The sequence below is a fragment of the Nycticebus coucang genome, chromosome 5 (genome assembly GCF_027406575.1).
Source record: "Nycticebus coucang isolate mNycCou1 chromosome 5, mNycCou1.pri, whole genome shotgun sequence".
Classification (NCBI taxonomy): Eukaryota; Metazoa; Chordata; class Mammalia; order Primates; family Lorisidae; genus Nycticebus; species Nycticebus coucang.
This window is the reverse complement of record NC_069784.1, coordinates 77639-91991: the sequence shown is the minus strand read 5'-3', so window position 1 is coordinate 91991 and position 14353 is coordinate 77639. Positions and strand designations below refer to the sequence as shown.

The following is a 14353-nucleotide window of genomic DNA, read 5'->3' as shown; positions in this document are numbered from 1 at the left end:
GAACCTCTGGGCCTATTTGGATGGGCATCTTTTCTGTCTCTTCCCAGTCTGTGCCCCAAACTAAACTTGATTTCTCCCCCAAATCCAAATCTGTTCCTCTTACAATCACTTCTATCTCAGTAAATGACAATTCTTATCTTTTCAGTTGTTCAGGTCAAAAACCTCACAGTCAGTCTTGACTTCCTGTGTTTTCACACCTACACCCACACCCTAACCATCAGCAAAAGTTGAAATCCTGTGACCACCCTCCTTACCTTCATGGTACTACCCTGTTCCCTTAGATTTTTATATTTGTCTCCTAACTCATCTCACTGCCCTGCTTCCACATCCTGCTCACCACTCAGCAGCTGGAGAGACCCTTCATAACATGTCAGATCATGTTCTGCCTTGGCTCAAAACATTCTAAAAGTTTTCATTTCACTTGGAGTTAAAATCAGATTTCACGGGGCTTTTATGGGACCCGTTTTCCCATCACCCCTCTCCTGCTCACTCTTCCCAGCCATGGGGCCTTTCCCCTTGCTCTAAAACACACCAGGTAGCACCCGCTCCTGTCTAGGCCAGGATAGCTCTTCCGTTAGACACACACTGGGTCCATTTCTATTCCTTCATTCAGGTTTCTGCTCAAGTGTCCACAGTAAGAGAAGGCTTCCTGTGCTCCTTTTACTGTTAAATTCCAGCCCTCTCTCTCTGCATTCTTGATCATCCTGTTTAATGTAGTTAAAATAAGCAGATAAAGTATGATTTTGCAAATCACATGGTGTCTTGTCATACATGGATATTTTGTTCCTTTTTGTGTTGCCTAATGTGGGGAGTATGAGAACAAATCTTCAAGGGACACACTTGAAAGATGATGTGCATTGACCATGTGGTGAGCAACTTCTGATTTTGTTAGCATCCTATTGAAGTCTAGTTGCTCAGGGTAGAAGCAGGCCTCTGTGAAGTTTGAGGTGAACATCATACGAGAGATTTGAAAGCTGACGTTTGAGGTGAACATCATATGAGAGATTCTCGGGAGAGATTTCACCAACACAGTGAGATCCACCAGGGCACAAATGGTCCACCCATGGACACTAGAGGGTGGTGGTGGTGCCAGCCAGTGAGGCCTTGTTGCTATCTGAGCTGGTCATCCTGGAGACATGGCCAACAGAGTGTAGCCTGCTGCAGCCTAAGCTCTTAGAGTCTGTCAAACTCTTGAGTTTATGTGCATTTTGGAGTTCACAGCTGAGGTCAGTAACTCACATGTGGGATCTGGTAGGCAATAACACTTTCCAGAGCACGCTTCAAGTTCTTATCTGAGCAAAATACATCACTCATGTGGCAAATTGTGTTTGGAATTATTTCAGAGCTACATTATGCACCTTACCAAGCTATATTTTTCTTCATAATTCTTATTACCACCTGACCTATTATATATACAGTATATATTTGTTATTGCATTTATTAGCTTTTTTACCTAAAGCAAATTCCTTCACTGTGTGGACAGAGACTTTGTGTTTTATGCTGAAGTGTCCATACGGTGACAGGGATCTGCTGGACACTCATCACACACATATTAATGTAGTAGGCAAAGGAACGAAGGAGCATCTTGCTTCTCACACTGGGAAACTGAAAGGATCAATAACAAACACTGAGGATGATGAGGATGCAGAGAAATAGCATGGTACTCTGTTGGAGGGGAAATTGAGATGATCATCACAGAGCGCTAATTGCCACTTGGAAATATCCAACACAATAAAAGATAAACATTCTTTTTGCTCTATCAACTTAATTTCTATGAGTTTTCATTGTAACCATATTAGCTCACAAAGGTATTTGGTCAATAATAGTTACAGAAGTATTTTTTTGAAGAACAAAATAAATCAAAACAACCTTAATGCCCATCAATACAGAATTGGTTAAATAGATTTTATTGCCTTGGAAAACAGCTTTGAAAGCGTATGAGCCAGATCTTGATGTTCATGTTCCTGGGTTACTGAATTATATGGCTAGGAGGCTCCTTCTTCCTTTCTCAAAGAAGATACGATGTAGATTTAGACACACATGTCTGCACGCATTGGATAGTATCTGGCAGGATGTTGTCAAACCAGAATGGTGATTATCTCCAAGGGAGACTGAGAAGGGAACATTGCTTTCTGATTTAAGCACTTCTGTGCTGAGTTCTTCCACCATAAACTACTTTATTTAAAAATTATTTTTAAATGCTGCATTTTTTCAAAAGCCTAAAAAGAGCAATAATGAGATCTATAAGGATTTGGTTTCAATATTGGCTCTACAACTTTCTAGCTATGTGACCTTTAGCAATCAATTTAATCTCTTAGGAAAGCAAATCTATTACTTAATAAGGAGGCAGGCAGCATATGACCCTCACCTGGCGGTACAGGACACTGAACTATGCTAAAGAATAGGAGATAACTGAACACACCATATTTCAGAGAGGAGGTTAGGACAATGCTATTTCATGTCATTGAACGTTGATGTTAATAGGTGCCATAAAGCTTCTTTTCTTTTTCACTCAGGATGTGAGCCAGACATCTCTAAAATTGTAGCAGTTAATTTTACCCATTGGAAGATGTTTATGTTTAGGATGCTAGAATGTTTTCTCTGCAGTCAGGCCCTGAGGTGCTCAACCACCACTTGTTACAGATGAGTGTTAAGACCTTGAATCCTTGATGTAAGAAACAAAAAATAACAGTGACTGCAACATTGGGCAAATATAAAGCTCTGTGAAAAGCTGTGGATAGAATACTTACGCATGCAGGATGAAGGAGAGAAACAACATAATTCTCCCAGTTTTTCTTCTTAGCAATTAGAAGTGAAAATAGCAGCTGTAATTTTGAGAGTTGAACTATTACCATCTAACTTTTTGTATACCAGTTGTCGTTATTTGTTAGGGCAAATAACAACCTTTTCTTTTCAGTCCCTATCTCCCTATTCCTTCTTCACTTATCAACCTGACTCTGCTAAAGCCACATTTACTGTTGTTACCTGTTTCTCCCTTGTGAGGCCCTCACTGGTGTCCATTTTTCATCTAATCCAGAAGATTTGACTTTTTACAACACTAAATTCAACATGCCCATGGCTTAAATGTTTCCTATTATATGAAACTTGTTTAGATTTCTTGACCTCTTTCAGCTTCAATTGTCTCATTTATAAATGGGATTAATGATTTCCACCTCTAAATCAGAGGGTGAATCAGTGCATGCTAAGGATTAGAGCCTCTAAAAATATATCATAATAGTGTTAACATTTATTGAGTACTTGTATGAATGTAAACATTGTGGCAACCTCAGAGACCTATTGCCATTTCCATGTTACAAATAAGATATCTGAGGTACACGGAAGTTAAATAAAGTATCTTAGTTACACAGTCAGACAGTAGCAGAGCAGGGGGTCAATCTCTCATTCTGACCACTCTGTAGCACTGCCAGCAGGCATGGCAACTGCCCTGCCTAACACACAACCTCTTCTCAGGCTTCCAAGCCAGTTCTCTGTTCTTCGTGTTTTCAAACACACACACACAGTAGATGGAGCCAGAACCAAAGTTTTCTTTCATCATTCAACACAATAGAAGATGCTCAATAAATATTTCTTGAAAAGAGTATTATCTAATTTGATATTCTTCAAACTTACCCATTTGTAAGAATCACTTGGTGTGATTGTTAAAAATACATATTTCTTGCAAATTAAAACTATACCTGTGGCTATAATCAGGTAGTCACTAAATCAGTTTAGTCATTATGGAAAACAGTATAGAATTTCCTCAAAAAACTAAAAGTAGAACTGCCATGTAATGCAGCAACCCTACTTCCAGGTGTATATGTAAAGGGTATGAAATCCATATATTGGAAAGGTGTCTATGCTCCCATGTTCACTGCAGCATCATTCATGATAGCCAAGATACAGAATAACCTGTGTCCATCAGTAGATAAATGGACAAAGAGAATGTAAGAAATATACACAAGGGTATATTATTCAGCCTTAAAACAGAAAGAAATCTTGTCATTTGTGACAACACAGATGAACCTGGAGGAATATACTGAGTAAAATAGGCAGGTGCAGAAAGACAGTCACTGCCTGATCCCATTTACATGGGAATCCACAACAGTTAAACTCTCACCATTTCTGATCATCACAGACATGAAAATCAAATCCACCTGAGATATCACCCAAACCCAGTGAGAATGGCCCATCATAAAATCCCAAAGTTGCAGGCGCTGGTGTGGATGTGGAGAGAGGGGAACACTTCTACACTGTTGGTGGGACTGAAATCTAATACAGCCTCTTTGGAAAAAAGTATGGCGAATTCTCAAAAAGCTAAAAGAAGACCTTCCATTTGATCCTGCAGTTCTATTACTAGGTGTCTACCCAGAAGAAAAAAAAATTATTTTATCTTTAGATTGTTATTTTGCACTAGATTGTTTATTGCAGTTCAATTTCACAATCACTAAGATGTGGAAACAACCCAAGTGCCCATCAACCCAGGAATGGATTAACAAGCTGTGCTATATGTATACCAGGGAGCACTATTCAGCTATAAAAAAGATGAAGACTTTATATCTTTTATATTTACTTGGATGGAGTTGAAGAACATTCTCCTTAGTAAAGTATCACAAGAATGGAAAAGCAAGTATCCAGTGTACTCAATACATTGTGGGATGAAACCAGTAGAATGAACAACTATAGGCCCACATAGCAGAAGGACACAATTAAATTCAAGTGGGGAAAAGGGGGAAGGAGGGAGAGAGAAGGGTGATTGGTAAGCTCTCACCTAACAAGCACAGTGTAAGGGTACACAGCATACCCCCTGGGTAAAGGGCTCAACTATATCTTAGAGTTTAAAAACGCAATCAATTTAACCTAATTGTTTGTACCCTCATATTAATCTGAAATAAATTTTAAAAAAGTTAAACTCAAAGAAGCAGAGTTGGCAGTTACCAGATGCTGGGGGTTGGGAGGATTGGAGAGATGTTGGCCAAAGGTTATAAAACTTCAGTCAGGGGCGGCGCCTATGGCTCAGTGAGTAGGGCGCTGGCCCCATGTGCTGAGGGTGGCGGGTTTGAACCCAGCCCCGGCCAAACTGCAACAAAAAAATAGCCGGGCGTTGTGGCGGGCGCCTGTAGTCCCACCTGCTGGGGAGGCTAGGCAAGAGAATCGCGTAAGCCCAAGAGTAGAGGTTGCTGTGAGCCGTGTGACACCACGGCACTCTACCTGAGGGCGGTACAGTGAGACTCTGTCTCTACAAAAAAAAAAAAAAACAAAAAAAAACTTCAGTTAGACAGGAGGGATAAATTCAGAAGATCAATTGTACATCATGGTTACTATTGTTTATAATACATTGAGTACTGGAAAATTGCAATGCTCGTAGATTTTAAGTGTTCTCACCACAAAAAATAAGCATATGAGGTAATACATGTGTTGATTAGATTGATTTAGATATTCCACAATATCCACATATATCAAAACATGTTGTACATCATAATCATATATAGTTTTTATCTGTCAATTTAAAAATAGAAATAAAAGTATGTATTTCTGTGAATTATGCCAGAATCAGTAACTCTGGAGGTAGGTGAAGTCAGGGAAATCTATAGTTTTATAAGCTCCTCAGGTAATTCTTATAATCAGCTACGTGTCAGAAGTAGTAGCCCAATTCTGTAGCTAGTAACTGGGGAAGAACGTCTGACTGCTGAAATTTGGGGTGTGTTTTGAGAAAGTTTCTTAGATAATTCTTGTGCTTCTCTTTGCACCCCTGCTTCAGTTAAACCCCATTTCTTGCTGCTTCATGTACACTGCGTGCGCCATGGTCTGCAGCCTCATACTCCCACCCACAGAGGCGGAAACATGAAAGATAAGCACCATGTCTTGTAATTTTGAATTCAGCATATGTCAAAGACATAATAATGTTCAATAACAAATTGCTCTGTTGAATTAAAAGTTCTATTTCATTCCCTTAGCCATTCCCCTTTCCCACAAAGCCAGCCGTTGGCCCTGCCATCCAATGTCTGGTTTAATTCAGTTATGTCTTTTGCCCACTTAGCCATTACTCTTCCCTGGAATCCACAGTCAGTAAGTTCAAAACCTGCCCTCATTGAAATGCTGTCATTTCAGTCTGAATACCCTAATTTATTCAGACCATCATTGACCTATGACCTGGGTGCCAATAAACCTCCACAGTTGTCCTCCTTAATGATATATATCCTGCTCAATTAGTTCTACTATAAAATGAATCATGGCTCTCCCTCTGCTATGACCGAGGACTGCGCATGTGGAGAACACCCCCTTGGCAGATGGTGGAGATGTGTCAATTCTGACATGATGGCTTACATTTTCTTCTGCCCAGAATGATGCAGACACGACCTGGAGGCATATTAACACCCCCCATGCACTAGTCTATCCAGCTAACTCAGACAGAGGCTGTCAGAGCAGAACATGGGTCTGTTCGGATGATGTGTCTGTGATATGTACATTCATAACCAAGAAGGGTGTAGAAAAGGGCAAAGATTTCTGATCAAGCTGAGAAACACAACTCATCACACACTTTTTCTGAGAATATAGGAATGAAATAGAATACTTTATGATCATTTTATTTATATAATTTCTAACTTCACAAACTCACTTTATCCAATAATTTCAGTATGCTGATTCTCCTTGCTACTCATTTGGTTTTTCATCCTCTTATTCACTCTCTCAGTCCCACTCTTATCTCTTCTCTTTGTCTCCAAGACCCTTCAAACATGCTATTTTCCCTCAGGATTTTCTTAATATTTCATTCCTCCAACTCTCCTTAGTGTGAGATGTGTTGGTGAAGAAGAAAGGGACCAGGAAAAGACTTCAAGTTGGAATTCATTATTTGCCTATTTCTATTACTGATGTGTGTGTGCATGAGCATATGTCTGTGTGCATGAGCGTGAATGCGTGTGTGTGTGTGTCTACACATGCATGCGTGTGTGAGACATGGGGACAGAGAAAGAAAGGAAACAGAGACAGAGAAAAGAGGTTAACTGATTCTATATTTTCCTTAAAGAGAATTAGGACTTCATTACATTATGTAATTATATAACATGAAGTTTTGATTTCTTTTCTTTCACTTTTTTCTTTCTTTTTCTTTTCCTCCTTCCCTTTCCCTTAAATCACTTTGAATTGCAACAAAGGCTAAACAATCTGCTATTCTAGGCAATTTGCACCCAAGCTGCTAAGCTGGCTATCAGGTTCAGTCCTGATGTGATGAAGAATGGTTGAGTTATAAAGCTACTGAAAAAACAGTTTTCTACAAGACACAGACATTTATTAAAGTCAGGCCTCCACAAACAGTCTGTGGTTAGGATGGCCGCCTGCCAGGTCAGCTGGGCTGGGAGAGAGGGAGACAGATGTGATGCACCCCCATAGCTACACTAGGCTGAGGGCATTACAGGGCCCTGGAGAGGCAGCTGTCATACAAATAAAATGGTCTCCAAGCAGCTCTGCTGGGAACACCAGGGTTTTTTCCTACTCCCCATTCTTGGGTCTCTATTTGTGGATTCTGACCATTCCTGGGTTCCCGAACTACATTCCAATTGATCTTTGATCCTCTGGCAGATTTTTCCCAGCATAATAAAAAGTTAATACCTTTATAGATTCTTGGGTTCTTATCTCAGCAGAGATCCTTAACTTCTCTGAGCCTCAGTTATCTCATCTCTATAATGGGAACAATACCTGGCTCTACTCCTCTTGAATTTTCTGAACAGCATTTAGGCCTAATTCTCTTGCTTTCTTTTTCCACCATCTTCAGACACAATGATTTTAGCTAGCATTTATTGACCTGACACTGTGTGAAACTCTTTATATGCATTTTATTATTTAATGCCAACAACAACTCTGTGGAGTAAGCATGAATACTGTCTGCATTTTACAAGGAGGAAGGTGAGGCTCAGAGAGGTTAAGATGTTGGTCCAAGGTCACAGCACATTGCCAAAAGTGGTAGAGCACAGATTTGAATTGAGTCTGGCTAATTCAGAACCCAGTTTTAAAAACGGACATTAAGTTTGACCTTGGAAGGAAAAAAATAGTCAGCCGGCATGTGAGGGTCTCAATTTATCAGCAACATCATCCTCCATCTCAAATTTCCTAATACTTTATCTCAGTAAGTGGTCCCTATCACTCATGTCAAGCAGAGTCCCTGCCCTTTCTCTTCTAAGTGCAGCACTTTACCATGTCTTGTTGGTCCTTCTGCATTTCATCTTCTCTCAGCCCTGCCTGGCAGGACCCCGTCACTTCACACCAAGGCTCCTGCCTCAAGCACAGTCTGGACCCTGCGTCTTCCTCTCCCTCATTGTTCTCACCTTGTGTCCATCCTCTCAGTACAGTTACACTGAGCTGCTTTCACGCCTTCTCATGTCTGTGTCCTCTCGCCCATCTCAGCATGTCACTAGGCAAGCTGTCCCCAGGCCCACACACTCTTCCTCCTCTTCCTTCATTGCCTGGCTAACACTGTGTATACTTCAGGGCTCAGCTCAGATGCTGCTTCCTCTGAGAAGCTTTTCCTGAGCCCTTGAACCTGGATTAGTGTGTCTCCTGCACCTGTGATGCCCAATCCACCTTGAACTTCACCTATCACACCACTTCTATTTATTCTTCTGTACTCCTAACTCTCCCTTCCCCATTCTCTTTTGGCTTTTTTAAAAAATTCAGAATATTACAAGGGTACAAATGTTTTGGTTACATGAATTGCTTTTGTACCACTTGAGTCATAGTTATAAGTATACCCATCACTCAGACAGTGTGCATTTTACCCATTAGGTACAAACTCATTCGTCCTCCTCCCCCCACCTATATGACTTTGATGAGTGTTATTTCCATATGTGCACATAAGTGTTATTGATTAGTTCCAATAGTGCATACTCCTCTTTAAATTATAAGCTTGATGAGGGAGAGTTTAATCCCTGTCCTCATCACTTAACTCAGTAATGTTTTGATGAATATGTCTATAAAGGGTGAGTAAACACAGAAATAAACCAATGGTCTCATGTTCTCTGCTGATCCCCAACTAATTCTACACTTCTGTCTTCTCCCTCCAGAGTTATTGCCACTGTCAAGCCATGGGAAAGGAAGACCTAGGCTTTTAGGTCCTCATGAACAAAAATGGAGTACCTGCTTTTCTGTATGTTCTCTGATATAACTGCCATATTCTCTCATTTGCAAACACACTTATTCAAACACCAAAAACATATGAGGCCAATCCCTCCTTCCCCATTTCAATCCCACCCCACCATCAGCTACAGCTGAGAATGGTGATCCACTTCATCTGACAAGCAAATCTACTCTGCTGCACTTCCTCTTACTAATAACACTAGAAAGAAATAAATAAGGAATAAAGAACAGAGATACCTGTGCACACCAATGAGAAAACCCAGAAGGATTTTCTCTCTACTGCAAAAGCACTATTGTCATCTACCTTCTTCTATCTCCTTTTATATAGGTTAATTTCACAGAAACTTAAAATTACAACATTTCTACAAGAATACGAGAAAATCTTTGCAAATTTGGATTAGGCAAGGATTTATTAGATACAAGACCAAAACCATAATCTATGAAAGAAAAAAATTGATAAGTTAGACTTTATCAAAATTAAAAACTTCCACTCTTGGAAAGATACTCTTAAAGAGAACACCTTTTAAGGGAGGTAAAAAAAAAAAAAAGCCAGAGAATGGGGACATGATTGGTAAAACTCTAATAGTGGCAATATTGACCAAAGAAAATGTGTAGAGAAGACCATTGGTCTGGCTCTCAAAAGAACCTTTCACCAAGGGTTGGGTAGAAGGGAAATCCTTATTGGAGACTCAGGATGAATGGCAAAGGTAATTAAATAAACTATCTTGTTCTACTGAATAATGTCTTTATTCTAAAGTCTTTTGTCTACCTACCTCCCCACCACCACTCTACCTCTATCCCCAGAGCTCATGACTGCAGGAAAATAGAGCAAAAAGTGTAAACAAGTGTAACTTCTCTGTCCTGAAACAAAGAGGTTATAGCCGATATCAAGGAAATATTGCTACATCCAAGGTCAGGCATATATCTCATGTGTGTGTGGTGTTTGTGAGAAGAGTTTGTGTGTGTAGATGGGCTTCAAAACAAGTCTGTCTGAAGGCACAGACAACAATAAACATATCCAAAAACAGGAAGTGATCAACCACATCAAATACAGATGTGAGACACAGCGAGATTAGACATCTGTTGCATTTAGGCTTGGACACATCATCTAGATAGAAAACTAATAAGGAAAACTTGACTTGAGCAACAGTTTAGGAATAAGTTTAGCCAAGGAGGTAAAAGACCTGTATACCAGCTTGGTGCCTGTGCTGAGTGGTTAGGGCTCTGGCCACATACACCGGGGCTGGCCAGTTCAAACCTGGCCTGGGCCTGTTAAATAACAAAAACAACAACAACAATATAGGTTTTTTTTTTTTCTTGTTTTTTTGCAGTTTCTGGCCGGGGCTGGGCTTGAACCCACCACCTCCTCCGGCATATGGGGCTGACGCCCTACTCCTTTGAGCCACAGGCACCTCCCAACAACAACAATATAGCCGGATGTTGTGGCAAGTGCCTGTAGTCCCAGCTACTTGGGAGGCTGAGGCAAGAGAATAGGATTTTTAGGTTGCTGTGAGCTATGACTGCATAGGATTTTTAGGTTGCTGTGAGCTATGACTGCATAGGATTTTTAGGTTGCTGTGAGCTATGACTGCACAGCACTCTACCAAGGGGGGGGAGACGAGTACACCAAAAATTATGAAACATTAACAAAGGAAATTGATAAATAAATGGAATGATATCCAGTGTTCATGAATTGTTAAAGTATCCATACTACCCACATCAACCTATAGATTCAATATAATACCTATGAAAAGTCCTATATTACTTTCCATAGATATAGAGAAAAAAATCCTAAAATTCATATGCAACTAGAAAAATCCCCAAATAGTCAAGACAGTCATTAGTTAAAAGAAACAAGTTGGAGGTATCACACTGTGTGATTTGGAAGTATCACACTTTAGATATGTTTTGGATATGTTTATTGCTGTCTGTGCCTTCAGGCAATATGGAAGCTGTTGGTGATCATGGCAGAGATTAGTGGAGTACTAGGAGCAGAAGATGGATCTCATGGCACAATCAATACAAATGTGAAGTGAAGAAGTAATGGGAGCAAATGATAAACTGCTATTAGTAAATCTGACTGAGAAAAGGAGAGGGACTAGTGTTGAGAAGTAGAGATGCAGTTCAAAGGGAGAGACATATTTCAGAATAGGAGAGACCAAAGCATATATCATACAGGTTGAGCATCATGGTGAAAGAGAGGCAGAACATGAAGATACAGCAGAACCTCTGCCAGACAACCACCCAAGGGACTGTAACACACTGGTCAACACATGGAGGTGGTCAACTTAAGGAACTAGACCTCCTATACTGACACGTACATGTGGTGCATGTCTGGTCTATGAAAATTAAGTCAATTTAAGGAGGTGGTCAGTGTAGTGAGGTGGTCAGCTATGGAGGTTCTACTGCATAAGAAGTGAGAGGATTGCTGGGTGTGATGAATCACACCTGTAATCCCAGCACTCTGGGAGGCTGAGGCAGATGGGTTGCTCACAGGTTCCAGACCAGCCAGAGCAAGAGCGAGACCCCATCTCTACAAATAGCCAAGTGTTGTGGTGGGCACCTATAGTCCCAGCTACTTGGGAGGCTGAGACAAGAGAATTCCTTGAGCCCAACAGTTTGAGGTTGCTGTGAGCTATGATGACATAGCCCTCAGTCTATCCAGGATAACAGAATGAGATGCTATCTCAAAAAAAAAAAAAGTGAAGGGATGGTTGGTCAAGGTCAGAAAGTAAACAAAATGTACTAGAAGAGGAACATTAGTGGACAGTGACAAGAAAACAAGCAGATTTGGATAAGTCTACAGATACCTCTATTTGGGTTCAAGTCCAGCCTCTGACGTACCTGGCTGCTCCCTCCATTCCCAGTCTCCTTCTGACCCATGTCTTGCCCACAGAAGCTCAAGTCCAGCAGCCTAACAACTGTGGGAGCACAGTACCATTAACTAGCACACAGGAGCAAGCCCCCTAACTTGGCCAACTTAGTTCCAAACAAAGAAGAAGAAACCTAAAAAAGTCAAAGCAACACCATCATTGATTCATACTTATACTTCTACCTTGTACTTGCAGTGAGAGGATGAAATCAACTGAAAAAAATGGAATACCAGTTCTGAGAGGCTGAACTTCAGTGAAGGCTGTTTATTCCTTAAATCCTGGAGTGCGGGGCTTAGTCTTCCAAAGTATCCATATTGAGACTACTGGTCCAGGCAACCAGATCTTCCACTTCCTCTTCCCAGTCACTTCCGTGAAATGGATCTTTACTTTTCCACCCGCCTTCTGTTTTAGAAATCTCTGTGGCAATATTTATTTCAATCTGTGGCTCAGGAGAAATGTTGTCTATGGCTAGAATGAAAAATAGACATTTAGTACACATAAAAAAGAAAAACAATGTAAAGAGAAGTGTTCCTGCACAAGCATTTTAAACTTTCTAAATTTCACATTTTACAATTAATTTTATTTGTCATAAATTACGCCTTCCATTTTGCTCAATCTTTTCATGCTTTGTCGTTCAATCATTTAGTGGGCATTTACTGAGTTCCTAGTAGGTGCCAGTGTAAGGGGAAATGTGCTTCCAGAGAACAAGAAGGCAATCACTATGTCTAAGTGAAAACAGGCTCAGACTTTAAAAGATAAGAAGCAGTTTGTTCAGAGAAGGCCACAGAGGGGAGGTCAAACACTTCAGACAGGAAAAACAGCACATACAGAGACCCAGAGATGTAAGAGAGTTAGAGACGATGGGAGTGGACGCTGGGTACTCACACTGTGCCAGGTGCTGTGCTAAGAATTCTACATGGATAATAATACTTAACTCAGACACAGCCCTCTGGATGGGCAGGTATTATCCTTATTTTCTAGAGGAGGAAACTGAGTTTGAGCAATCTACAGTAACTTGACATCCAGCTGCAATAACAACAAGACTGCTTACAGTTCTGTCTGATCCCAAAACACAATGCCACAGTGCACAGAAAGCTCAGTGGGGCTGAAAGGGAGGCAAAGGCCAGATCAGCAAAACCTCACGTTATGCAAAGATCAATAATAGCACAGCACGTATGGCAGGAGACTCTGCGATGACTCCTCAGATCTCTGCATCCTTTTGAACATCACACCTTTTAGAGTGAATGGGCCCTGTGACTTTCTTCTAATCAAGAAAATGTGACAAAGGTAAGGGGATCTCACTCCCATGACTATGTTACATTGTATAAGATTTCTATTTTTTTTTTTTTTGTAGAGACAGAGTCTTCAGCCCTCTGGTAGAGTGCTATGATGTCACAGCTCACAGCAACCTCTAACTCTTGGGCTTACGCAATTCTCTTGCCTCAGCCTCCAGAGCAGCTGGGACTACAGGCGCCCACCACAACGCCTGGCTATTTTTTTGTTGCAGTTTGGCCAGGGTTAGTAGAGGAATTGCAGGATCGAAGGGCAGGTCTATTTTCAGATCCCTAAATGATCTCCAAACTTCTTTCCAAAAGGAACGTATTAGTTTGCATTCCCACCAGCAGTGTAAAAGTATTCCCTTTTCTCCACATCCATGCCAACATCTATAGTTTTGGGTAATGCACACAGCTATGATTTAATAAAAATAAATAAATAAATAAGATTCCATCTTGCTATCAGACTTTTCCCAAAGACTCCTTGTGGCTGAATGAAGTAGGGAGCCATGTTGGGGATGCCCACATGGCAGGGAACTGTGGGCAGCCTCTAAAAGCTGAAGGTGACCTCCAGCATACACCCAGCCAAAGGCCAGGTCCCTTAGTCCTAAAGAAAGAAGATGGATTTGGTCACAACCTCACTGAGTTTGAAAGCAGATTCTTCCCCATTCAAGCCTCCAAATGGAGATACAATCCAACTGACACCTTGATCCCCAGCCGTATGAGACCTTAAGCAGCAGATCCAGCTAAGCCTTGCCTGAGCTCCAGGGATATGTAAACTATGAAATTATAAATGTATGTTGTTTTAAGCTATTAAGTGTGTGGTAATTGTTACATAGCAATAGAAAACTAAGGGAGCATGACATGGCCATGATAGCTCTAGGGAAAGTTTCCTAGAGAAGGTAATACCTGAACTGAATTTCAAAGGATGCATAGGTACTATGGAGTAAAGAAGAAGAGGGAAGAGTGTTGGGAATGGGGCATGAAGACACACAATGTACTACTCAAACTTTTAAAAATGAGACAGGGAATAAACAATCATGATCCAATACATTAGTGCAGCATTTAGGGTGTGAGGAG

General features: G+C 40.8%; 1 protein-coding gene across 2 annotated transcripts in view; it reads right to left on the bottom strand.

The window, feature by feature from the left end:
- Window positions 1–12291: 12291 nt before the first annotated feature.
- The window catches only part of UBE2U (ubiquitin conjugating enzyme E2 U), a 62078-nt gene continuing 60016 nt past the window's right edge, over window positions 12292–14353 (bottom strand). For both annotated transcript variants that reach the window (XM_053592204.1, XM_053592205.1), the window contains one exon: window positions 12292–12461. In XM_053592204.1, coding sequence (XP_053448179.1) covers window positions 12292–12461 — 170 coding nt within the window. The remainder of the gene's footprint in view (window positions 12462–14353) is intronic.